Source organism: Sorex fumeus, unplaced genomic scaffold, assembly GCF_029834395.1.
Source record: "Sorex fumeus unplaced genomic scaffold, SorFum_2.1 ptg000019l, whole genome shotgun sequence".
NCBI lineage: Eukaryota > Metazoa > Chordata > Mammalia > Eulipotyphla > Soricidae > Sorex > Sorex fumeus.
Window position 1 is genome coordinate 41,627,426 of NW_026606076.1, and position 27,887 is coordinate 41,655,312.

Below are 27,887 nucleotides of genomic sequence, written 5' to 3' on the forward strand. Positions count from 1 at the left end.
ATGTCTCTGTCAACTCCAACAATGGCTCACCTGTTGGGATCTGCTGGGGTTAGGAGAGCAATATTGCATTATATTGACCTGCCATGAGATCACTGAATGCTGCACAGGTGACCCTAACGCTTGGCCAATCCGCGTGTTTGTCAACTTTTGTGTTTGTCTCATTCTCAGTGACTGACCACTGTTGAGTGGAGGTACAAAGTGACAACTGGATTTGGCAGATGAGAAGCAATTTAGACAGATTATAACCAATTTTTGTGATCAACACATTATAACATCTATTAGAAAATCCAAGTAGTGTGGGATAATTGGGGACCTCTAAAAAGAATCAGAAAGAACACTAGAAGTACTTGAAGGCAGTTTTCATTTAAAATAGTGTCGTCATCTGGATCAAAGGGATAATCCAGTGGGAAACGCACTTGCCTTGCACTTGGTGGACCTGGATTCAATCCCTGCCATCCCAATATGTATGTTACCTTGAACCCTTGAGGATTGTCTTCATACATAGCAAGCACCATCCTCACTGTACTATCAATTCGCATAGCCCAGGAAGTGTGTGTGTGTGTGTGTTATGTGTGTGTGTGTGTCTGTGTGTGTGTAGAGAGAGGTTTTGGGCCAGCCCCAGTGATACTCAGGTAATCTCGTCTCTGTGCTCAGGAGTGACTCCTGGTGGTGCTCATGGGACCATATGTGGTGCTGGAGATAGAACCAGGGTCAGTCACATGGAATATTAATATATTAACCCCTACATTATTGCTCAGTGCTGGAGCAGAAATATATTTTAGAAGTGAAAAAAAGATGATCCTGTTGGAGTCAGTGCAAAGACAGAATCAGGAACTTTGCTGGGGAAGGATCACCCAAGTGTCCGGGGACTGATTTCATAGTACAACTGCAGAGATGAGCAGATACAGAGATAGATCCTCAAGCAGTAACCAATTTGCTATGTGTCGTTTTATAAATAAAAAATATATGCTGATCCCTAATTAGCAGATGGAAGAAAGAAAGGAAGACTGAGAGGAAGAGAGAAACAGAGAAAGAAAGAAAGAAAGAAAGAAAGAAAGGAAGAAAGAAAGAGAATAAAGGGAAGGAAGGAAGGAAGGAAGCAGGGAAGGAAGGAAGGAGGGAAGGAAGGAAGGAAGGAAAGAAGGAAGGAAAGAAGGAAGGAAGAAGTTTTCGGCTGCTGGGGCTGGCTCCATTGGACCTCACCCCCCGTCTCCGATGCCCTGAATAAAACAGGCTGGCACGGGGTCTAGAGGCATGTCTATGGTGTATTGTTCTGTGCTCTCTTCAGAGAGATTTATTGTGTAGTCTCTGGTTCACAGCCATTGATGAGCTTATATGGCGCCAGAGGTGGTTTGTGGGTGTGACTGCCAAGCTGCTGGAAACAGGGGAAGTTGGGGAGAGGTCACTCATTCTCTCCTTTCATTGAGCCTGGAGTTTTCAGTCAGAAGTCACACATACCTGAGTTTTTCTGCAGATCACTCATAGATGAGGCTTGTCTACACGTGCAGATAGCGGCCATGATCATGGATTTCAAGTACTGGAGGATTTTGGCTGCTGGGGCTAGCTCCATTGGGGCGGAGAAGGGATGGGACTCTAAGTAGATTTTGAATCACTTTATCTTTATTTTCTTATCTTTTCTTATTTTTTTGAGAGTTCTCTTGATTGAATCTTTATATTTTTAAAATTTTATTTTATTGAATAATCAGAGTCTCCTACCCCGTGCCTGACTGTCCTCACCAGGGCCCGACAGCTGAAGACCTCCAGGACCCAGCCAAAGCCATGCTGACACCACTCTCCACTCTCTTGGATGAGCCTCATGCATAAAGGAACCAGCAGAGGAACCCAGGTGTGCGGGACCCAGGGCTGAGATCGCCAAGCCTGCACGGTTTGGGACTGGACCTGCCAGTAGCTAGACAGTTACACCCACCAACTGCCGTGTAACCCCAACAACGGCCAGGATCCAGAGATTATCACACTCAGCTCCCGGGAGAGAACAAGGCAGAGTCTCCTACCCTGTGCCTGACTGTCCGCACCAGGGCCCAACAGCTGAAGACCTCCAGGCCCCAGCCAAGGGCACACTGGGACCACTCTCCACACACTTGGATGAGCCTCACACATAATGGAACTGGCAGAGGAACCCAGGTACTGGCAGAGGAACAAAGGCATGCGGGACCCGGGGCTGAGATCTCCAAGCCTGCCTGGATCGAGGATAAGCATCCTGCACCCAGATCCTCCATCTTCCAGTAGGCAGGGGTCACACCTACCAGCTGACCCCCAGAGCCGTGTAATCCCATCAACGGCCAAGATGCAGAGACTATAAAACACAGCTCCCAGACGTCTTATTATCTCATTCTTACTTTGGACAACCTGGCAGGCTACCGAATGTAACCTGCCCACATGGCAGAGTCTGGCAAATTCCCCGTGGCGTACCCAATATGCCAAATGCCAGTAACAATGATGGGTCTCTTTCTCCTATTGCTGAAGTAAAGTAAAGTAACTGGAGCGATAGCACAGCGGTAGGGCGTTTGCCTTGCACGCAGCCAACATGGCCGACCCGAGTTCGATTCCTCTGCCCCTCTCGGAGAGCCCAGCAAGCTACTGAGAGTATCTCGCCCGCACGGCAGAGCCTGGCAAACTCCCCGTGGCATCTTCGATGTGCCGAACACAGGAACAACAAAGTCTCCAATGGAGACGTTTTTGGTCCCGCTCGAGCAAATCGATGAACAACGGGAGGGCCTAACCCTGAAGGAGACGTTACTGGTACCTGCTCAAGACAATTGACGAACAACAGAATGATAGTGATCTTGACCCAGCGATGCACAGGGGTTACTCCTGGCTCTGCACTCAGGAGTTACTCCTGGCGGTGCTCAGGGGACCATATGGGATGCTGGGAATCGAACCCGGGTCGCCGCGTGCAAGGCAAACGCCCTACCCACTGTGCTATTGCTCCAACCCCTCCTTAGTTTTTTTTTTTAATTTGGGCTACACCCTGCATTGCTTGGGGCTTACTCCTGGCTCTTACACTCAGGAATTAGCCCTGTAAGAGCTCGGAGGACCTTATGGGATGACAGGAATCGAACTCGGGTCGCCATGTGCCAGGGAAACACCCTCCCCGCTGGACTTTGCTCCAGGTTATCCAGATGTGACCAGGAACTCTTGGTGGAGGCACAGAAAAAGCATCTTATGGGCGGGTGGGTCTTGTTTGGATGTGGTGGCATGGGAGGGTCTTCCAGGGGCAGGAGGCCCGTGTGGGTCTCAGAGCCTCGGGCATCAGGGCCAGAAGGCTGCAGGACTGTAGCTGGGGCGGGGTGCTGGGATGATGATGGGGTGGAAGGGCCATGACCTCTCTACAAAACTTGCACCCTGTATTTGAAAATCTCTCACTGACTCAGGGGCGGGATGTTGGGTTCTGGCTTCCGGCTGGATCCCCTACTTTTTTCTTTTTCTTTTTTTCTTTTTGCTTTTTGGGACACACCTAGGGGTGCTCAGGGGTTGCTCCTGGCTCTGGACTCAGGAATCACATCTGGTGGTGCTCAGGGGACCCTGTGGAATGCCGAGGATTGAACCTGGTTCTGCTGCGTGCAGTCAAATGCCCTACCCACTCTTAAAGAGGGTATTGACCCAAGCCCCACCCCCATTTTTGAGCAGAGCAGCAAGCTGGGGTGTCCCCCCCAACCTCTCCCATGCTCCCCCTGTAAAGTTGGTTCGGAATCACCTTGCCCCCTCCTCAAGATACACGACTGTATCTCACCCTCTCTTTTTTTTTTTTTTCTGCTTTTTGGTTCACACTTGGCGATGCTCAGGGGTTACTCCTGGCTTTGCACTCAGGAATTACCCCTGGCGATTCTCAGGGGACCATATGGGATGCTGAAATTGAACCTGGGTTCCTTGCATGCAAGGCAAATGCCCTACCCGCTGTGCTATCTCTTCAGCCCCTGACCTGTTATTTTTAACTTATTTTATTTTCCTACTTTTGTTGTTCCTTTGATGAATGGAATACAGTTTTTCATTAAAAAGCATTTTCATGTAACCCACCAACTTTCCCATCATGCCCATCTGCTGTCCCGGTGCCAGTCCTTCCCCGTTTCCTTCCCTTTCATTCATCCCCCTAAATCTCTCCTAGGACCATCCCTTCCCACCACCGCCCTCCCAGCCTCAAGAAGAGCCGGTTCCAACCGCTCTGGGAGCGGTGACCTAGTGCGCATGTCCCAGTCCGGATTCTCCCACGGCCCAGCCTCCAACGCCAGTTAATAGCGTTGGTTTTCGTGTGAGCTACCGTTAACATCGATGTTTGGAGCAGGCTGCAGGCACCAGGCACCGCGGAAACCCCCGAGAGCCCCCTGAAGCTAATATATATTGAACTCCCAAGTCAGTAATGTCAGGACGCTGTGGTCTGAAAGACACATTGGCCACCTTGCAAAGTTTGCAAATCCAAAGAACTTAGTCATAGAGACCTCATTGCTGAACCGCGGTGGCTAAGTGCCCCGGTAATACTGGCTCTGAGTATTGTTGGGAAGAAGAAGTGAAATGGTGCATCTAGGGTGGCTGAACCACGGGCCTGAGTACATGGCGATTGATCTTTCCATGTTCCAAGAGCTGGTATTCGGGCTTCTTGCTACAACTGTTCTCTTAGCTTGGCCCCTATTTACAGTCACCCCTGACTCACTCTGAGGGCCGTTGACTGTTCATCTGTAGGTTCTTTCCCCAGGATATGTGTTAGCATCCCACAGCCTGATCATTTCTGGATAGACCACCCACACCTTTTGGAGATATGTCTCAAATCTCTTTATTTAACAACGGTGGTCGTGAAACCTAAAGACAGCCTCTCTGAAACTATTTTTACTTTTCATCTGGTTATCTTATTATATTAATCCTCCTCCTTCAGCCTATTCCATATATATGTATATATATATATATTTTAAACCAAACCCCCTTACTGTGCCATTTCTCCCCTTCTTTTTTGGAGGAGTCTGGCGATGGAGGAATACTTGCCTGTGTTCAGGGCTTACTCCTGGCTCTGTGCTCAAGGATAACATCTTGTGAGACACGTGGGACCACATAGGATTCCAGGGATGAATCTTGGGTCAGCCTCCTGCAAGTGCCCTATCAGATATACTATTTCTCTGTCCCCCCCTCCAATTCTTCATCGGGTCCATAAAATTTCTCCTCTTAAGGGCTTTAAAACCCTGAGCCAACTTTCTCTTTCTTAGATTCTTGTCTGTTTCCCCTTTTGTACCCACTCTAACCCCTATTCCTTTCTCATGTATCCTTCAACCCTCACCCCTCCAAATAACCACCACAGTGGAAATCCTCTCAATATTCAGAACCTTTATTACTAATCTATTCACTTATATGCATCTATTTATGAAAAATTTATTAGAATCAATGAAATGTGTATGGCATTTCAAGTGTTTGTCTAAGGCAACCATCTGGTACCTAAAGTGGCATCAGCCATTGACTTGAGAGATGTCCATATCTTTTTCTCTCTGGACAAAAATCTGCACTTGCCCCAAAGAGGTGCATTTGGCAGCTTTTTCACGCTCCTGCTGAGCCTTCCTCTTCAGAGCCTCTCGCTCTGGTCTCTGCTCTTTTGTGATGGGCTTAGACATGACTGGCTCGGGAACACTGGGCTTTCTCCATGGAATTGGTTGGGAACGGAAGTCTTGGAGTAGAAACTGACTCTGACGTTTGGGTGGAGCCTGGCGCTGGGTCCCAGAGACAGGAGGAGGGCCCTGCTGGAGAGAAGTGCTAGCCTTTGTCTTGGAGGGAGCAGGTCTAGAAGTGGCAGGGTGAGAAATAGGCCGGCTAGTAGAGCTCAGCAAAGCTGGTCGAGATGGGCTGGTCGAGATGGGCTGAGCTGGCCTGGCAGGACGTGACGAAGATGCAGTCGCTGGCCGGGATGAATTGGTGGCCGTTGGCTGAGCTGAGTTGGTCAAGCCAGGCCTGGCAGGGTCAGTTGCAGCAGGACGATGTGAAGCCATAGACTGTGGTCTCCGCCGAACACGTCGAGGTTCCGGCCTCTCCATGGTAAGAAAAGGCAAAGGGATCAATTTGACCTTCCCAGGAGGTGGCAGCTCAGACCAGGATGGAGCCGAGCATTCTTCAGCACTGCTGCCTAGTTTCTGAGCTTTGACCTGAGTTTTCTCCAGACCTTTTCCATGCCGTGTAGCACTTGGCCATGGTTTGACAGCTGAGGGGATCTGGACGTCTTTGGGCTTCGTTGAACTACCCAGGAACCGGGAGGAAGAGGATCCAGGCTTTGGCTCACTCTTCTTCCCCAGTGCAGCAAACATTTGCACAGACTCCAGCATGTGCATGCCTAGGCAGCTGCGGGGCTTCTTAAGGGCCTCTTGGCAAAGCTCAGGTTGACTTAACTTGCGTTTCATCCTGGCACCGGTGGGCTTCTCTTCTGCCTTCACCTTCTTCATAGTCTTGTTGTCATCAGCTTTCTTAGAGTTTTCTCTGGCCTTTTTTGTCTTCTCCTGCCCATGGCTCTTGGTCTTGCTGATCTTGCTGGACTCAGCTTTCTGAGGTTTGCTGTTCGGTTTGGCCATGGTCACAGGGTACCTGTCACTGACTGCAGCATTACAAACAATCCCTGCTTCCCCTAGCAGGCGTTCTGGGTCTTTGGAAGGGATTTTGGCTTTGGGTTCTCCCTCAAGAGGCTCAGAGGCCTTGTTTTTGTTCTTCCGTGTTGGGTGGGAGGTCCCCTTAGTGCCACCTGAGTTTTCTTGCCCCTGATTCAGAGTGATGGTATCTGTGGTGTTCATTCCCTGCGGATCTACACATTGATCTAGGTCTTGTAGGCAATCAAAGAGCTGGGGAAGTTGTTTATCTTCCACCCAGGTCATGATGTCTTCAAAAATACCCCCAGATTCAATTCCAATTTCAAGTGTTCCTGTGTCCTCCAAACACTGACCATTCTTTTCCTGGCAAGTAATTTCAGTACCAGGCTGTTGCTCTTGGCTGAGAGGATCAAAGCAGGCCAGGAGCTCGTGGATTTCAGGGATTTCTAAAGGGCACAGTGGAGGATCTTGGTTTACTATTGGGAACTGGTAGGTATCTGGAGACTTTGAAAGCCCAATGTTCATCCCATCCCAATTCTTGTCTGTGTGCTCCTGAGTTGGATCTGGGGCTAGTGCCAGGTTACTTTGTGCTGAATCTATTATGCGAGCATTTGGAAGCTCTGGTGGTGGGTTACTCTCAAGTATCTGAATCCAGCTACTGCAAGCCATGGGTAATTCTGACGTTGGTGTCAGACAAAATGTCTCATCGGAAGGTTGCAATGCCAGGGAAGTCTCCATTCCCAGGGAATTCATCACTACAAAGGAACCACGGAAGAAATCAGTGCCCCGTAAACAAGATATTCCCTCCACACAACTCGCGGTGCCACAATTGGGCACCTTCCGGCAATGGGCAAGGCATTGTTACTGGCTCTTCTAAGGACCATGGACAGGGCCCTGAGCTAGAAGACTGGAGGTAACTGTTGTAGTTCTTACTGTTGGTCATGTGGTGCCGTTGTTTTCTTTGTATTTGAAAGAGTTTCTGTGTAAACTGTACTTAAAAATAAGAGACTTGGAACAGAGGAATAGCGCGGTCGGTAAAGCACTTGCCCTGTGCACAGCTGACCTTAGTTTGATCCTCAGCATCACATTCGTGCCCCTAAGCACCTTCGTAAGTGAAGCCTGAGCACACAGCGAGGTGCAAGCCCTGAGCACTGCGGTCTGTGACCCACATTCTGCCTCCCCCAAACTAAAGTTTTTTTTTTCTACGAAGAGATTTGTAAACTATTAAATGTTATGCAGAACTTAGCATGATATAGTCAATTTCTTCACTTTCCTGAAAAAAAAATACCCCGGAAGTTCATATCATGGAATCAAAGAAGGAATGAAGCACCACTTCCTCGTGGATTCTGTGCTCAAGTAGAGCTTCTAGGTTTGATAACTTTGTTTTTTTTCCCTTTTTTTTGCTTTTTGGGTCACACTCAGCAATGCACAGGGTTCCTCCTGGCTCATGCACTCAGGAATTATCCCTAGCTGTGCCCGGGGAACCATATGGGATGCTGGGAATCGAACCCTGGTCGGCCGCGTGCAAGGTAAATGCCCTACCCGCTGTGCTATCACACCAGCCCCTAGGTTTGATGACTTTGGACAGGGTGTCTTGAGTATATTGTGTATTCAGAATCTTGTACATTAATAAAGTAAGGGGAAGTTAATGTGGTATCATCACAATAAGAGTTCTGAAATGTCTTCAGAAATCACAAAACAATAAGAAATCATTTAGTTAATAATTAAGTATTAACTGAATAATAATTAATGGAGCTCATTGTGACTGTGATCATACTGGCGGACTGATCAACTATGAAAATGTGGCATTCCTTGTTATGCTACTGAAGTTTTCTTCTAGGAAACCTAGGTGGTCTTTACACTATCATACCTTCCAATCTGCTTTAGGAGCTCTGATGTCGAGTGTGAAAATATGGTGCTATAAAATGAGTGAGTGGAGTTTTTTTGTTGTTGTTGTTGCTTTTTGGATCACACCCAGCAATGCTCAGGGGTTCCTCCTGGCTCTACACTCAGGAATTACTCCTGGCGGTGCTTGGGGGACCATATGGGATGCTGGGAATCGAACCCGGGTCGGACGCGTGCAAAGCAAATGCCCTACCCGCTGTGCTATTGCTCCAGCCCCGAGTGAGGGGGATTTAAACTTAAACTGAGTTTATTTAACTTCAGGTTTCATAAATTTAACAATCTCAGTGTATTTAACAGAAATGCCACCTGTCTATTGACAGTTTCCCAAGTGGGGAAGTAAGATTTGACCCCAAGTTTTGAATGCCAGATTTCCCTTCTCTCCAGTTTACTCACCTTGGTAACTCGCTTCCGTGATGGTTGGAGCAGACGCAGAGTAGCAGACTCCAGAGGTGGAGGCTGGTGGTCGGTTCTTTGGGGGCTGGACCTCCTTTAGAACCGTAACCATTTCTGGAGATGCATTGCTGTAAGCTTGGAGGGCAGAGCCCCTACCTCCTTTGTATGTCACAGAGCCATTGGGTTGCAGGCAGGGACCAGCTTCTCCAGAAAGGAGAGGTCCCTGAGTGCCCTGATGATAGTAAACCACCTGGCTTCCTTCCTGGTAGGGAAGCGACGGGCTATAACTCTGATTTGGAACCTGAGATGGTGTCCTTTCAACAAGACTGGCAGAAAGTGATGGGTACAGAGACACCATGTGGTTGGTATCTAAGGTTTTCTCATAGAGAGCTGCCATAGACATGGAAGAGACATTGGTGTCTTGGTCAAGGATAGTCACAGTAAAGTCTCCCATGGAAGACTTCTTTTCAGTACTTCCTGCAATATCCCACTCCAAAACACTTGGGTAGGAAGCAGGCAATGTGGATAGCTGGCTCTGGCCAGATACTCCAGACAGCATTGTGGTGCTAGAATGTTGGTCAAGATCGGCACTGCCCATGAGTGGTTGGAAAGAGATGCCAGGATCTGAGGGCAGGAGCCAAGCAGATCCACCAGCTGGAGCAGATATGCTGGAGTCGTTGCAGACACTTCCTGTTAGGGAAGCTGCATTGTTCACGACAGGAAGGGGAAGCTGCAGAGAATGTGCAGTTCCCAATACAGATGGTGTTTGAATATTTTCTGTAAGAAACAAGAGGGTGATGAAAAAAATCAGTGAGACTGATAATCTCTGACAACTTTTTTTTTCTTTTTGGGTTCCACCCATGTGGATTTGTTGCTTACAGCTAGTTCCTCTTTGTCCTAGCTCTACCCGTAGCTTGCTCTCCTGTTGAACTTTATGCTATTTCCTAGAACGGAAGCATTTTAAAACTAGGAAGCCCTAAGAGAATGACTAACATGTTATTGGAGAAGAAAGAAACCCGAGGCCCAGAGATGGCCTAGAGACTTGTTCAAGCTTTCCCATTATTTTTATTGGGATTGGGGTGGGGTGGAATTTGGACCAATACCTGGCAGTGATCTTGGGCTATTCCTGGCTCTGTACTCTGGAGTGACCCCTTGTAGTGCTCAGGAGACTGGGTGCAGTGACAGAGATCCAACTGGATTGGCTGCCTACAAGGCAAATGCCTTATCCCTTCCTGTACTATCTTGCTGTCCCTTATGTATTACCAGGTTACGGAACCTAAGCATGTGGACTTTCTTGCTAGGACTCTGCCTTGATCACTACAATGTCAGAAACTAGGAGGAAGATGCTTTCCATTAATATAAACATGTGGGGTCGTTACAACTATTACCATTGTGATCTTCAGGTTTTGTATTTTGTTTGTGCAGTTCCTATCTATTACCTACGGCTCACATATAACTCAAACTACTTGATGAATTGAAGGTTCGCAACCGTACCCTGGTTTCCGATCCCCCCTCAAAAATGAGTACTTTAGTTTTTCTCAAGATGTGTTTTTGGAAGGAAGACTTGTTTAAATTCTGAGTCTCAAGTAGCTTTCCTGCAAAGGAGTTACTTACAACTCTAATTAAGAATAATGTGCACACAGAAATAAAATTTGTCTATTTCACGTGATTTACATGGGAGGAAGTATAGAGATAAAGAAAAAGTCATGAAAAATATGTATCACGGAACTGAAAAAGAAGTATTTAGATATTAATGAAATCTGGGCTATGTGGCAAGCAGCAGAGTACAGTAACTGATTGACAGCAGACCCAAGAGTAAGCCCTGGCCAACAGTGAAAGTCGTCCACAAACCAAATAAAATAAACAGTACAATAAATTTATTAAGGAATTGTGTCATGTATACGATATGAAGATAGTATTCTATTTTAGCAAAACTACTAGCCAAAAAAGGGAATAGAAGGTGTTTATGGCTTACCAGTCCATAAAACAGAAGATTTTCCAGTAACTTACATAACAAGCAGAAAATATAATACATGTTATTGCATTTGGTAGCCAGTATATGTTTTAAAGGAGTATAAAGCAGAAATCCATATAATAATTACAAGGAAATGGCATTATTATTCTCTTCCATACCTCTGAGTATTAGCCATCAAACAACATGTATTAAATAGAGCATACCATTTCAGTAAATCACAAAAGAAGCAGAAAAGACCATCTGAAAAATGGTCACAAAAATTTCAGATTTATTTTTAAAACCTAGATGACAAGTATCTTTATCAGACAGGAAAATTTCATTCCCAAAGTTTCAGAAACAATCACCAAAATCCAATTGAAATATTTTTAATGTAGGAAAACTCAGACTCCACAAAACTGAAATCAGTGTGTACTTAGACAACTGAGACTTGACTTTTCTATTTCTTTGTTAGGATCTGAAAGCAGATGTCGACTGCTATCAAAATGCTGTCATGTTAGGAAGAAAGTACTTTTTTTTGCCTTTTTGGTCACACCCGGCATTGCACAGGAGTTTCTCCTGGCTCATGCACTCAGGAATTACTCCTGAACACCCTGAGTGCTGTTCATGCTGGGAATCAAACCTGGGTCGGCCATGCGCAAGGCAAACGCCCAGCCTATTGCTCCAGCCCAGAAAAAAACTCTTTGTGAAGGTGACAAGTTGCCTTAACCTGGACCCTACTTACCACACAAAAGAATCAATTCTCCTGGTTCAAGTTAGAAGATTATCACTTCTTTATTTTAACAGGCAGAGTATACATGTACCTGACAAACTAGAAAGTAATAAAAACATTGAAGATGATGTATCTTCCATCCCCCTAGGTAACTAGTATTAGTTATTGATAGGAAGCATCATTTCTAAAACGTGTTTACTTTCAAAACCGCCAAGTGCCAACTGTGTTCTAGAGACAATAAGAAAAGAAACCACAACCATGGATTTCTGATAGGCTGTTTTTTCTACTGGTACTCTACTCGAGACAGAGTATGTTTTCTAGTCCTAGAATTGATTAAAGTCAACTGCTTTGACTTGCTCTCAGTATAGTTAACTTTATTCGTTCTGTTTGGATTTGAACGATTTTGTTCTCTCTAACATTCTATCTCAACTGTATCTCCTTCCTTGATAATTTCCATCCATAATCTTTCTTTCCTATTTTATTCTCCCTCATCTCATCTTCTACTTCTTGGCTTCTGTTTGTCAAAGCTTGTTGAAAATGACCCTAAACTCCTTACCTTTGAGGACTTGCCCCCCTACCACTCAGCACTCCACACCTTCCCCACAATCCAGTTTTTTTATCATCGAGTTTAGATAGAAAACTCAAAAGACACATGATAATGACTTTTGAATAGCACTACATTTAAAATACTAAATTATACATACAAGTGGAGAGACCGCTACGGATAAAACATCCTGGTATATGTTAGGTTTTCTACCAAAACTACATTTTCTGTTTCTGTCAAAATATTGTCTCTGATTTACTTTTTTTCATGGATATCATGTTGAAATCACTATTAAAAGGAAACGGAAACACAGAGAGTGAACACTCATATATAAACATGCATTTGAGCTTGTAAGTATATATCAACTATAATGTAATCAATGAGGAAAAACACTCTATGTGAGAGAAAGGAAGTCAATGTCTAAAATCACCCAACAAATGTGAACGTCAAGCTAAAATAAGGCTTACCGTATTCTAGTTGAAAACTTTCCTCTATTATTACATGCTGCTTTTCCTTGACTGCTAAGTTTAGGGATAAGAAATCTCATGAAAAGCTTTGAAAAATATTATTCCTTACCTGACATGATCAGAAAAGAGGAAATATCAAGGAAAGGTAAATGAGAAGAGGAGACAATAGGAGAGTACGTCTGAACACTGAAGCGGAAGTCCACAAGTGTCCAGTACCAATGACTGATCACTGGTGATTGGTCATTGGTCAGTGACGGTCACTTGCGATGATCCAAGCTTGTTTATGAACAACTGCTTGGGAACCCCAAGATTCTACCAGGTGCTGGTAGGTTTGGTGGAGAATGATGTCATAAAGCAGGCAGTTGAAAGATAGAGGCTATCCAATAGGGAGGTCAGACTCCCAAGAAGAAGACTGGATTGGATAGCCTGAGAGGCAGACTTAAGCAGGCTAGAGCGATGGAATCTTACAAGACAGTTATAACAGTTTCACCTTCCTCAGACTCTTAGGTTAGGGAAATGCTCCTATTATACTGATGAGCTTACATATTTCATTAATAAATCAAGAGTTACTGCACAATACTTTATATTGCCTAATTAACCAATAACATTAAGTTACTTGTAGTGTATTTTGTATAATGTTTAATAATATTAAATTATATGTTAATGCTTTGTAATATGCATTATTACTTACCTTAGGGTTAGGAAATGATGGATTATTATGAGCAGTCTTCCCGTAACAAAAATCGCTAAGTTTAGGGTGTTCTGCTAGCAAACATGCACCCAGAAAAGAATAGTAGACAAGGATAGAATAGTTGACAAAGTATCTACCAGCTGTAAACTTGTGCCAGGCAAACTTTATAAATAAATCTTTCATTTACTTATTTTGATTTTGGGTCCTCACCTAGCCATGCTCAGGGCTTGCTCCTGGCTCCACACTCCTGGAGGAGCTCAGTAGACTGGGTACAAGAGAGGTGCCCTGCCCACTGCATTCTCTCTCCTCTCAAACAACTTTATGTTTTACGGATGCCTACTGATTTCTGTGAACTACACTAGCCTCTGCTCTCCATGTCCCTGTGGCATGTGTACATACTTCCTAACTGTCCTTGATGTCTCTGTCAACTCCAACAATGGCTCACCTGTTGGGATCTGCTGGGGTTAGGAGAGCAATATTTCATTATATTGACCTGCCATGAGATCACTGAATGCTGCACAGGTGACCCTAACGCTTGGGCAATCCGCGTGTTTGTCAAGTTTTGTGTTTGTCTCATTCTCTGTGACTGACTGCTGTTGAGTGGAGGTACAAAGTGACAACTGGATTTGGAAGATGAGAAGCAATTTAGACAGATTATAACCAATTTTTGTGATCAACACATTATAACATCTATTAGAAAATCCAAGTAGTGTTGGATAATTGGGGACCTCTAAAAAGAATCAGAAAGAACACTAGAAGTACTTGAAGGCAGTTTTCATTTAAAATAGTGTCGTCATCTGGATCAAAGGGATAATCCAGTGGGAAACGCACTTGCCTTGCACTTGGTGGACCTGGATTCAATCCCTGCCATCCCAATATGTATGGTACCTTGAACCCTTGAGGATTGTTTTCATACATAGGAAGCACCATCCTCACTGTACTATCAATTCGCATAGCCCAGGAAGTGTGTGTGTGTGTTATGTGTGTGTGTGTGTGTGTGTGTGTGTGTGTGTGTCTGTGTCTGTGTCTGTGTGTGTAGAGAGAGGTTTTGGCCCAGCCCCAGTGATACTCAGGTACTCCTGTCTCTGTGCTCAGGAGTGACTCCTGGTGGTACTCATGGGACCATATATGGTACTTGAGATAGAACCAGGGTCAGTCGCATGGAATGTTAATATATTAACCCCTACAGTATTGCCCAGTGCTGGCGCAAAAATATATTTTCTTTTATTATTTATTTATTTTTGCTTTTTGGGTCACACCTGGCGATGTACAAGGGTTACTCCTGGCTCTGCACTCAGGAGTTACTCCTGGCGGTGCTCAGGGGACCATATGGGATGCTGGGAATCGAACCCGGGTCAGCCGCGTTCAAGGCAGATGCCCTACCCATTGTGCTATTACTCCAGCCCCAGAAAAATATTTTAGAAGTGAAAAAAAGATGAGCCAGTAGAAGCCAGTGCAAAGACAGAATCAGGAACTTTGCTGGGGAAGGATCACCCAAGTGGCCGGGGACTGATTTCATAGTACAACTGCAGAGATGAGCAGATACAGAGATAGATCCTCAAGCAGTAACCAATTTGCTATGTGTCGTTTTATAAATAAAAAATATATGCTGATCCCTAATTAGCAGATGGCAGAAAGAAAGGAAGACTGAGAGGAAGAGAGAAAGAGAGAGAAGAAAGAAAGAAAGTAAGAAAGAAAGAAAGATAGAAAGAAGAAAGGAAGAAGAAAGAAAGGCATATGTAAGGAAGGAAAGAGGGATGGAAGGACGGAAGGAAGGATGGAAAGTAGAAAGGAAGAAAGGAATGAAGAAGGAAGGAAGGAAAGAAGGAAGGAAGGAAAGAAGGAAGGAAGGAAAGAAGGAAGGAAGAAGTTTTCGGCTGCTGGGGCTAGCTCCATTGGACCTCACCCACCCCCCTCTGGGATGCCCTGAATAAAACAGGCTGGCACGGGGTCTAGGGGCATGTCTATGGTGTTCTGTGCTCTCTTCTGAGAGATTTATTGTGTAGTCTCTGGTTCACAGCCATTGATGAGATTATATGGCACCAGAGGTGGCTTGTGGGTGTGACTGCCAAGCTGCTGGAAACAGCGGGAGTTGGGGAGAGGTCACTCATTCTCTGCTTTCATTGAGCCTGGAGTTTTCAGTCAGAAGTCACACATACCTGAGTTTTTCTGCAGATCACTCATAGATGAGGCTTGTCCACACGTGCAGATAGCGGCCATGATCATGGATTTCAAGTACTGGAGGATTTTGGCTGCTGGGGCTAGCTCCATTGGGGCGGAGAAGGGATGGGACTCTAAGTAGATTTTGAATCACTTTATCTTTATTTTCTTATCTTTTCTTATTTTTTTGAGAGTTCTCTTGATTGAATCTTTATATTTTTAAAATTTTATTTTATTGAATAATCAGAGTCTCCTACCCCCGTGCCTGACTGTTGTCACCAGGGCCCGACAGCTGAAGACCTCCAGGACCCAGCCAAAGCCATGCTGAGACCACTCTCCACACTCTTGGTTGAGCCTCATGCATAAAGGAAACAGCAGAGGAACCCAGGTGTGCGGGACCCAGGGCTGAGATCGCCAAGCATGCACGGTTTGGGACTGAACCTGCCAGTAGCTAGACAGTTACACCCACCAACTGCCGTGTAACCCCAACAACGGCCAGGATCCAGAGATTATCACACTCAGCTCCCGGGAGAGAACAAGGCAGAGTCTCCTACCCTGTGCCTGACTGTTCGCACCAGGGCCCAACAGCTGAAGACCTCCAGGCCCCAGCCAAGGGCACACTGGGACCACTCTCCACACACTTGGATGAGCCTCACACATAATGGAACCGGCAGAGGAACCCAGGTACTGGCAGAGGAACAAAGGCATGCGGGACCCGGGGCTGAGATCTCCAAGCCTGCCTGGATCGAGGATAAGCATCCTGCACCCAGATCCTCCATCTTCCAGTAGGCAGGGGTCACACCTACCAGCTGACCCCCAGCGCCGTGTAATCCCATCAACGGCCAAGATGCAGAGACTATAAAACACAGCTCCCAGACGTCTTATTATCTCATTCTTACTTTGGACAACCTGGCAGGCTACCGAATGTAACCTGCCCACATGGCAGAGTCTGGCAAATTCCCCGTGGCGTACCCAATATGCCAAATGCCAGTAACAATGATGGGTCTCTTTCTCCTAATGCTGAAGTAAAGTAAAGCTAAGTAAAGTAAAGTAACTGGAGCGATAGCACAGCGGTAGGGCGTTTGCCTTGCACGCAGCCAACGTGGCCGACCCGAGTTCGATTCCTCTGCCTCTCTCGGAGAGCCCGGCAAGCTACTGAGAGTATCTCGCCCGCACGGCAGAGCCTGGCAAACTCCCCGTGGCATATTCGATGTGCCGAACACAGGAACAACAAAGTCTCCAATGGAGACGTTTTTGGTCCCGCTCGAGCAAATCGATGAACAACGGGAGGGCCTAACCCTGAAGGAGACGTTACTGGTGCCTGCTCAAGGCAATTGACGAACAACAGAATGATAGTGATCTTGACCCAGCGATGCACAGGGGTTACTCCTGGCTCTGCACTCAGGAGTTACTCCTGGCGGTGCTCAGGGGACCATATGGGATGCTGGGAATCGAACCCGGGTCGCCGCGTGCAAGGCAAACGCCCTACCCACTGTGCTATTGCTCCAGCCCCTCCTTTTTTTTTTTTAATTTGGGCTACACCCTGCATTGCTTGGGGCTTACTCCTGGCTCTTACACTCAGGAATTAGCCCTGTCAGAGCTCGGAGGACCTTATGGGATGACAGGAATCAAACTCGGTCGCCATGTGCCAGGGAAACACCCTCCCCGCTGGACTTTGCTCCAGGTTATCCAGATGTGACCAGGAACTCTTGGTGGAGGCACAGAAAAAGCATCTTATGGGCGGGTGGGTCTTGTTTGGATGTGGTGGCATGGGAGGGTCTTCCAGGGGCAGGAGGCCCATGTGGGTCTCAGAGCCTCGGGCATCAGGGCCAGAAGGCTGCAGGACTGTAGCTGGGGCGGGGTGCGGGGATGATGATGGGGTGGAAGGGCCACGACCTCTCTACAAAACTTGCACCCTGTGTTTGAAAATCTCTCACTGACCCAGGGGCGGGATATTGGGTTCTGGCTTCCGGCTGGATCCCCTACTTTTTTCTTTTTCTTTTTTTCTTTTTGCTTTTTGGGACACACCTAGGGGTGCTCAGGGGTTGCTCCTGGCTCTGGACTCAGGAATCACATCTGGTGGTGTTCAGGGGACCCTGTGGGATGCCGAGGATTGAACCTGGTTCTGCTGCGTGCAGTCAAATGCCCTACCCACTCATACAGAGGGTATTGACCTAAGCCCCACCCCCATTTTTGAGCAGAGCAGCAAGCTGGGGTGTCCCCCCCAACCTCTCCCATGCTCCCCCTGTAAAGTTGGTTCGGAATCACCTTGCCCCCTCCTCAAGATACACGACTGTATCTCACCCTCTTTTTTTTTTTTTTTTGCTTTTTGGGTCACACTTGGCGATGCTCAGGGGTTACTCCTGGCTTTGCACTCAGGAATTACCCCTAGCGATTCTCAGGGGACCATATGGGATGCTGAAATTAAACCTGGGTTCCTTGCATGCAAGGCAAATGCCCTACCCGCTGTGCAATCTCTTCAGCCCCTGACCTGTTATTTTTAACTTATTTTATTTTCCTACTTTTGTTGTTCCTTTGATGAATGGAATACAGTTTTTCACTAAAAAGCATTTTCATGTAACCCACCAACTTTCCCATCATGCCCATCTGCTGTCCTGGTCCCAGTCCTTCCCCATTTCCTTCCCTTTCATTCATCCCCCCATATCTCTCCTAGGACCATCCCTTCCCACCACCGCCCTCCCAGCCTCAAGAAGAGCCGGTTCCAACCGCTCTGGGAGTGGTGACCTAGTGCGCATGTCCCAGTCCGGATTCTCCCACGGCCCAGCCTCCAACGCCAGTTAATAGCGTTGGTTTTCGTGTGAGCTACCGTTAACATCGATGTTTGGAGCAGGCTGCAGGCACCAGGCACCGCGGAAACCCCCGAGAGCCCCCTGAAGCTAATATATATTGAACTCCCAAGTCAGTAATGTCAGGATGCTGTGGTCTGAAAGACACATTGGCCACCTTGCAGAGTTTGCAAATCCGAAGAACTTAGTCATAGAGACCTCATTGCTGAACCGCGGTGGCTAAGTGCCCCGGTAATACTGGCTCTGAGTATTGTTGGGAAGAAGAAGTGAAATGGTGCATCTAGGGTGGCTGAACCACGGGCCTGAGTACATGGCGATTGATCTTTCCATGTTCCAAGAGCTGGTATTCGGGCTTCTTGCTACAACTGTTCTCTTTGCTTGGTCCCGATTTACAGTCACCCCCTGACTCACTCTGAGGGCCGTTGACTGTTCATCTGTAGGTTCTTTCCCCAGGATATGTGTTAGCATCCCACAGCCTGATCATTTCTGGATAGACCACCCACACCTTTTGGAGATATATCTCAAATCTCTTTATTTAACAACGGTGGTCGTGAAAACTAAAGACAGCCTCTCTGAAACTATTTTTACTTTTCATCTGGTTATCTTATTTTATTAATCCTCCTCCTTCAGCCTATTCCATATATATATATATGTATATATATATTTTTTAAACCAAACCCCCTTGCTGTGCCATTTCTCCCCTTCTTTTTTGGAGGAGTCTGGCGATGGAGGAATACTTGCCTGTGTTCAGGGCTTACTCCTGGCTCTGTGCTCAAGGATAACATCTTGTGAGACACGTGGGACCACATAGGATTCCAGGGATGAATCTTGGGTCAGCCTCCTGCAAGTGCCCTATCAGATATACTATTTCTCTGTCCCCCCCTCCAATTCTTCATCGGGTCCATAAAATTTCTCCTCTTAAGGGCTTTAAAACCCTGAGCCAACTTTCTCTTTCTTAGATTCTTGTCTGTTTCCCCTTTTGTACCCACTCTAACCCCTTTCCTTTCTCATGTATCCTTCAACCCTCACCCCCTCCAAATAACCACCACAGTGGAAATCCTCTCAATATTCAGAACCTTTATTACTAATCTATTCACTTATATGCATCTATTTATGAAACATTTATCAGAATCAAATAAATGTGTATGGCATTTCAAGTGTTTGTCTAAGGCAACCATCTGGTACCTAAAGTGGCATCAGCCATTGACTTGAGAGATGTCCATATCTTTTTCTCTCTGGACAAAAATCTGCACTTGCCCCAAAGAGGTGCATTTGGCAGCTTTTTCACGCTCCTGCTGAGCCTTCCTCTTCAGAGCCTCACGCTCTGGTCTCTGCTCTTTTGTGATGGGCTTTGACATGACTGGCTCGGGAACACTGGGCTTTCTCCATGGAATTGGTTGGGAACGGAAGTCTTGGAGTAGAAACTGACTCTGACGTTTGGGTGGAGCCTGGCGCTGGGTCCCAGAGACAGGAGGAGGGCCCTGCTGGAGAGAAGTGCTAGCCTTTGTCTTGGAGGGAGCAGGTCTAGAAGTGGCAGGGTGAGAAATAGGCCGGCTAGTAGAGCTCAGCAAAGCTGGTCGAGATGGGTTGGTCGAGATGGGCTGAGCTGGCCTGGCAGGACGTGACGAAGATGCAGTCGCTGGCCGGGATGAATTGGTGGCCGTTGGCTGAGCTGAGTTGGTCAAGCCAGGCCTGGCAGGGTCAGTTGCAGCAGGACGATGTGAAGCCATAGACTGTGGTCTCCGCCGAACACGTCGAGGTTCCGGCCTCTCCATGGTAAGAAAAGGCAAAGGGATCAATTTGACCTTCCCAGGAGGTGGCAGCTCAGACCAGGATGGAGCCGAGCATTCTTCAGCACTGCTGCCTAGTTTCTGAGCTTTGACCTGAGTTTTCTCCAGACCTTTTCCATGCCGTGTAGCACTTGGCCATGGTTTGACAGCTGAGGGGATCTGGACGTCTTTGGGCTTCGTTGAACTACCCAGGACCCGGGAGGAAGAGGATCCAGGCTTTGGCTCACTCTTCTTCCCCAGTGCATCAAACTCTTGCACAGACTCCAGCATGTGCATGCCTAGGCAGCTGCGGGGCTTTTTAAGGGCCTCTTGGCAAAGCTCCGGTTGACTTAACTTGCGTTTCATCCTGGCAACGGTGGGCTTCTCTTCTGCCTTCACCTTCTTCCTGGTCTTACTGTCATCAGCTTTCTTAGAGTTTTCTCTGGCCTTTTTTGTCTTCTCCTGCCCATGGCTCTTGGTCTTGCTGATCTTGCTGGACTCAGCTTTCTGAGGTTTGCTGTTCGGTTTGGCCATGGTCACAGGGCACCTGTCACTGACTGCAGCATTACAAACAATCCCTGCTTCCCCTAGCAGGCGTTCTGGGTCTTTGGAAGGGATTTTGGCTTTGGGTTCTCCCTCAAGAGGCTCAGAGGCCTTGTTTTTGTTCTTCCGTGTTGGGTGGGAGGTCCCCTTAGTGCCACCTGAGTTTTCTTGCCCCTGATTCAGAGTGATGGTATCTGTGGTGTTCATTCCCTGCAGATCTACACATTGATCTAGGTCTTGTAGGCAATCAAAGAGCTGGGGAAGTTGTTTATCTTCCACCCAGGTCATGATGTCTTCAAAAATACCCCCAGATTCAATTCCAATTTCAAGTGTTCCTGTGTCCTCCAAACACTGACCATTCTTTTCCTGGCAAGTAATTTCAGTACCAGGCTGTTGCTCTTGGCTGAGAGGATCAAAGCAGGCCAGGAGCTCGTGGATTTCAGGGATTTCTAAAGGGCACAGTGGAGGATCTTGGTTTACTATTGGGAACTGGTAGGTATCTGGAGACTTTGAAAGCCCAATGTTCATCCCATCCCAATTCTTGTCTGTTTGCTCCTGAGTTGGATCTGGGGGTAGTGCCAGGTTACTTTGTGCTGAATCTGTTATGCGAGCATTTGGAAGCTCTGGTGGTGGGTTACTCTCAAGTATCTGAATCCAGCTACTGCAAGCCATGGGTAATTCTGACGTTGGTGTCAGACAAAATGTCTCATCGGAAGGTTGCAATGCCAGGGAAGTCTCCATTCCCAGGGAATTCATCACTACAAAGGAACCACGGAAGAAATCAGTGCCCCGTAAACAAGATATTCCCTCCACACAACTCGCGGTGCCACAATTGGGCACCTTCCGGCAATGGGCAAGGCATTGTTACTGGCTCTTCTAAGGACCATGGACAGGGCCCTGAGCTAGAAGACTGGAGGTAACTGTTGTAGTTCTTACTGTTGGTCATGTGGTGCCGTTGTTTTCTTTGTATTTGAAAGAGTTTCTGTGTAAACTGTACTTAAAAATAAGAGACTTGGAACAGAGGAATAGCGCGGTCGGTAAAACACTTGCCCTGTGCACAGCTGACCTTAGTTTGATCCTCAGCATCACATTCGTGCCCCTAAGCACCTTCGTAAGTGAAGCCTGAGCACACAGCGAGGTGCAAGCCCTGAGCACTGCGGTCTGTGACCCACATTCTGCCTCCCCGAAACTAAAGGTTTTTTTTTCTACCAAGAGATTTGTAAACTATTAAATGTTATGCAGAACTTAGCATGATATAGTCAATTTCTTCACTTTCCTGAAAAAAAAAATACCCCGGAAGTTCATATCATGGAATCAAAGAAGGAATGAAGCACCACTTCCTCATGGATTCTGAGCTCAAGTAGAGCTTCTAGGTTTGATAACTTTGTTTTTTTTCCTTTTTTTTTTTTGCTTTTTGGGTCACACTCAGCAATGCACAGGGTTCCTCCTGGCTCATGCACTCAGGAATTATCCCTAGCTGTGCCCGGGGAACCATATGGGATGCTGGGAATCGAACCCTGGTCGGCCGCGTGCAAGGTAAATGCCCTACCCGCTGTGCTATCACTCCAGCCCCTAGGTTTGATAACTTTGGACAGGATCTCTTGAGTATATTGTGTATTCAGAATCTTGTACATTAATAAAGGGGAAGTTAATGTGGTATCATCACAATAAGAGTTCTGAAATGTCTTCAGAAATCACAAAACAATAAGAAATTATTTAGTTAATAATTAATTATTAACTAAATAATAATTAATGGAGCTCATTGTGACTGTGATCATACTGGCGGACTGATCAACTATGAAAATGTGGCATTCCTTGTTATGCTACTGAAGTTTTCTTCTAGGAAACCTAGGTGGTCTTTATACTATCATACCTTCCAATCTGCTTTAGAAGCTCTGATGTCGAGTGTGAAAATATGGTGCTATAAAATGAGTGAGTGGAGTTATTTTTGTTGTTGTTGCTTTTTGGATCACACCCAGCAATTCTCAGGGCTTCCTCCTAGATCTACACTCAGGAATTACTCCTGGCAGTGCTTGGGGGACCATATGGGATGCTGGGAATCGAACCCGGGTCGGACGCGTGCAAAGCAAACGCCCTACCCGCTGTGCTATTGCTCCAGCCCTGAGTGAGGGGGATTTAAACTTAAACTGAGTTTATTTAACTTCAGGTTTCATAAATTTAACAATCTCAGTGTATTTAACAGAAATGCCACCTGTCTATTGACAGTTTCCCAAGTGGGGAAGTAAGATTTGACCCCAAGTTTTGAATGCTAGATTTCCCTTCTCTCCAGTTTACTCACCTTGGTAACTCGCTTCCGTGATGGGTGGAGCAGACGCAGAGTAGCAGACTCCAGAGGTGGAGGCTGGTGGTCGGTTCTTTGGGGGCTGGACCTCCTTTAGAACCGTAACCATTTCTGGAGATGCATTGCTGTAAGCTTGGAGGGCAGAGCCCCTACCTCCTTTGTATGTCACAGAGCCATTGGGTTGCAGGCAGGGACCAGCTTCTCCAGAAAGGAGAGGTCCCTGAGTGCCCTGATGATAGTAAACCACCTGGCTTCCTTCCTGGTAGGGAAGCGACGGGCTATAACTCTGATTTGGAACCTGAGATGGTGTCCTTTCAACAAGACTGGCAGAAAGTGATGGGTACAGAGACACCATGTGGTTGGTATCTAAGGTTTTCTCATAGAGAGCTGCCATAGACATGGAAGAGACATTGGTGTCTTGGTCAAGGATAGTCACAGTAAAGTCTCCCATGGAAGACTTCTTTTCAGTACTTCCTGCAATATCCCACTCCAAAACACTTGGGTAGGAAGCAGGCAATGTGGATAGCTGGCTCTGGCCAGATACTCCAGACAGCATTGTGGTGCTAGAATGTTGGTCAAGATCGGCACTGCCCATGAGTGGTTGGAAAGAGATGCCAGGATCTGAGGGCAGGAGCCAAGCAGATCCACCAGCTGGAGCAGATATGCTGGAGTCGTTGCAGACACTTCCTGTTAGGGAAGCTGCATTGTTTTCGACGGGAAGGGAAAGCTGCAGAGAATGTGCAGTTCCCAATACAGATGGAGTTTGAATATTTTCTGTAAGAAACAAGAGGGTGATGAAAAAAATCTGTGAGACTGATAATCTCTGACAACTTTTTTTTTCTTTTTGGGTCACACCCATGTGGATTTGTTGCTTACAGCTAGTTCCTATTTGTCCTAGCTCTACCCATAGCTTGCTCTCCTGTTGAACTTTATGCTATTTCCTAGAATGGAAGCATTTTAAAACTAGGAAGCCCTAAGAGAATGACTAACATGTTATTGGAGAAGAAAGAAACCCGAGGCCCAGATATGGCCTAGAGACTTGTTCAAGCTTTCCCATTATTTTTATTGGGATTGGGGTGGGAGGAATTTGGACCAATACCTGGCAGTGATCTTGGGCTATTCCTGGCTCTGTACTCTGGAGTGACCCCTTGTAGTGCTCAGGAGACTGGGTGCAGTGACAGAGATCCAACTGGATTGGCTGCCTACAAGGCAAATGCCTTATCCCTTCCTGTACTATCTTGCTGTCCCTTATGTATTACCAGGTTACGGAACCTAAGCATGTGGACTTTCTTGCTAGGACTCTGCCTTGATCACTACAATGTCAGAAACTAGGAAGAAGGTGCTTTCCATTAATATAGGCATGTGGGGTCGTTACAACTATTACCATTGTGATCTTCAGGTTTTGTATTTTGCTTGTGCAGTTCCTATCTATTACCTACGGCTCACATATAACTCAAACTACTTGATGAATTGAAGGTTCGCAACCGTACCCTGGTTTCCGATCCCCCCTCAAAAATGAGTACTTTAGTTTTTCTCAAGATGTGTTTTCGGAAGGAAGACTTGTTTAAATTCTGAGTCTCAAGTAGCTTTCCTGCAAAGGAGTTACTTACAACTCTAATTAAGAATAATGTGCACACAGAAATAAAATTTGTCTATTTCACGTGATTTACATGGGAGGAAGTATAGAGATAAAGAAAAAGTCATGAAAAATATGTATCACGGAACTGAAAAAGAAGTATTTAGATATTAATGAAATCTGGGCTATGTGGCAAGCAGCAGAGTACAGTAACTGATTGACAGTAGACCCAAGAGTAAGCCCTGGCCAACAGTGAATGTCGTCCCCAAACCAAACAAAGTAAACAGTACAATAAATTTATTAAGAAATTGTGTCATGTATACGATATGAAGATAGTATTCTATTTTAGCAAAAACTACTAGCCAGAAAAGGGAATAGAAGGTGTTTATGGCTTACCAGTCCATAAAACAGAAGATTTTCCAGTAACTTACATAACAAGCAGAAAATATAATACATGTTATTGCATTTGGTAGCCAGTATATGTTTTAAAGGAGTATAAAGCAGAAATCCATATAATAATTACAAGGAAATGGCATTATTATTCTCTTCCACACCTCTGAGTATTAGCCATCAAACAACAGGTATTAAATAGAGCATACCATTTCAGTAAATCACAAAAGAAGCAGAAAAGACCATCTGAAAAATGGTCACAAAAATTTCAGATTTATTTTTAAAACCTAGATGACAAGTATCTTTATCAGACAGGAAAATTTCATTCCCAAAGTTTCAGAAACAATCACCAAAATCCAATTGAAATATTTTTAATGTAGGAAAACTCAGACTCCACAAAACTGAAATCAGTGTGTACTTAGACAACTGAGACTTGACTTTTCTATTTCTTTGTTAGGATCTGAAAGCAGATGTCGACTGCTATCAAAATGCAGTCATGTTAGGAAGAAAGTACTTTTTTTTGCCTTTTTGGTCACACCTGGCATTGCACAGGAGTTTCTCCTGGCTCATGCACTCAGGAATTACTCCTGAACACCCTGAGTGCTGTTCATGCTGGCAATCAAACCCGGGTCGGCCGTGCGCAAGGCAAACGCCCAACCTATTGCTCCAGCCCAGAAAAAAACTCTTTGTGAAGGTGACAAGTTGCCTTAACCTGGACCCTACTTACCACACAAAAGAATCAATTCTCCTGGTTCAAGTTAGAAGATTATCACTTCTTTATTTTAACAGGCAGAGTATACATGTACCTGACAAACTAGAAAGTAATAAAAACATTGAAGATGATGTATCTTCCATCCCCCTAGGTAACTAGTATTAGTTATTGATAGGAAGCATCATTTCTAAAACGTGTTTACTTTCAAAACCGCCAAGTGCCAACTGTGTTCTAGAGACAATAAGAAAAGAAACCACAACCATGGATTTCTGATAGGCTGTTTTTTCTACTGGTACTCTACTCGAGACATAGTATGTTTTCTAGTCCTAGAATTGATTAAAGTCAACTGCTTTGACTTGCTCTCTGTATAGTTAACTTTATTCGTTCTGTTTGGATTTGAACGATTTTGTTCTCTCTAACATTCTATCTCAACTGTATCTCCTTCCTTGATAATTTCCATCCATAATCTTTCTTTCCTATTTTATTCTCCCTCATCTCATCTTCTACTTCTTGGCTTCTGTTTGTCAAAGCTTGTTGAAAATGACCCTAAACTCCTTACCTTTGAGGACTTGCCCCCCTACCACTCAGCACTCCACACCTTCCCCACAATCCAGTTTTTTTATCATCGAGTTTAGATAGAAAACTCAAAAGACACATGATAATGACTTTTGAATAGCACTACATTTAAAATACTAAATTATAAATACAAGTGGAGAGACTGCTATGGATAAAACATCCTGGTATATGTTAGGTTTTGTACCAAAACTACATTTTCTGTTTCTGTCAAAATATTGTCTCTGATTTACTTTTTTTCATGGATATCATCTTGAAATCACTATTAAAAGGAAAAGGAAACACAGAGAGTGAACACTCATATATAAATATGTATTTGAGGTTGTAAGTATATATCAACTATAATGTAATCAATGAAGAAAAACAGTCTATGTGAGAGAAAGGAAGTCAATGTCTAAAATCACCCAACAAATGTGAACATCAAGCTAAAATAAGGCTTACCGTATTCTAGTTGAAAACTTTCCTCTATTATTACATGCTGCTTTTCCTTGACTGCTAAGTTTAGGGGTAAGAAATCTCATGAAAATCTTTGAAAAATATTATTCCTTACCTGACATGATCAGAAAAGAGGAAATATCAAGGAAAGGTAAATGAGAAGAGGAGACAATAGGAGAGTACGTCTGAACACTGAAGCGGAAGTCCACAAGTGTCCAGTACCAATGAACGATCACTGGTGATTGGTCATTGGTCAGTGACGGTCACTTGCGATGATCCAAGCTTGTTTGTGAACAACTGCTTGGGAGCCCCAAGATTCTACCAGGTGCTGGTAGGTTTGGTGGGAGAATGATGTCATAAAGCAGGCAGTTGAAAGGTAGAGGCTAGCAAATAGGGAGGTCAGACACCCAAGAAGAAGACTGGATTGGATAGCCTGAGAGGCAGACTTAAGCAGGCTAGAGAGATGGAATCTTACAAGACAGTTATAACAGTTTCACCTTCCTCAGACTCTTAGGTTAGGGAAATGCTCCTATTATACTGATGAGCTTACATATTTCATTAATAAATCAAGAGTTACTACAAAATACTTTATATTGCCTAATTAACCAATAACATTAAGTTACTTGTAGTGTATTTTGTATAATGTTTAATAATATTAAATTATATGTTAATGCTTTGTAATATACATTATTACTCACTTTAGGGTTAGGAAATGATGGATTATTATGAGCAGTCTTCCCGTAACAAAAAACCCTAAGTTTAGGGTGTTCTGCTAGCAAACATGCACCCAAAAGAGAAGAGTTGGCAAGGATAGAATAGATGACAAAGGATCTGCCAGCTGTAAACTTGTGCCAGGCAAACTTTATAAATAAATCTTTCATTTACTTATTTTGATTTTGGGTCCTCACCTAGCCATGCTCAGGGCTTGCTCCTGGCTCCACACTCCTGGAGGAGCTCGGTAGACTGGGTACAAGAGAGGTGCCCTGCCCACTGCATTATCTCTCCTCTCAAACAACTTTATGTTTTACGGATGCCTACTGATTTCTGTGAACTACACTAGCCTCTGCTCTCCATGTCCCTGTGGCATGTGTATATACTTCCTAACTGTCCTTGATGTCTCTGTCAACTCCAACAATGGCTCACCTGTTGGGATCTGCTGGGGTTAGGAGAGCAATATTGCATTATATTGACCTGCCATGAGATCACTGAATGCTGCACAGGTGACCCTAACGCTTGGGCAATCCGCGTGTTTGTCAACTTTTGTGTTTGTCTCATTCTCTGTGACTGACTGCTGTTGAGTGGAGGTACAAAGTGACAACTGGATTTGGCAGATGAGAAGCAATTTAGACAGATTATAACCAATTTTTGTG

General features: G+C 45.4%; 2 protein-coding genes across 2 annotated transcripts; both read right to left on the bottom strand.

Annotated features, from left to right (window-relative positions):
• Positions 1-4,247: 4,247 nt before the first annotated feature.
• On the bottom strand, positions 4,248-12,735 carry LOC130022303 (uncharacterized protein C2orf78-like; the record flags this gene model as incomplete). The annotated part of the gene is made up of 5 exons (XM_056113048.1): positions 4,248-4,301; positions 4,419-4,439; positions 5,460-7,321; positions 8,865-9,641; positions 12,669-12,735. Coding segments are annotated over 5 exons (2,781 nt in total), but the record flags the coding sequence as incomplete, so codon positions are not given.
• A 5,473-nt stretch (positions 12,736-18,208) lies between these two features.
• LOC130022304 (uncharacterized protein C2orf78-like) lies at positions 18,209-26,699 on the bottom strand (the record flags this gene model as incomplete). Its single annotated transcript, XM_056113049.1, has 5 exons — positions 18,209-18,262; positions 18,380-18,400; positions 19,426-21,287; positions 22,829-23,605; positions 26,633-26,699. Coding segments are annotated over 5 exons (2,781 nt in total), but the record flags the coding sequence as incomplete, so codon positions are not given.
• Between the last annotated feature and the right edge of the window lie 1,188 nt (positions 26,700-27,887).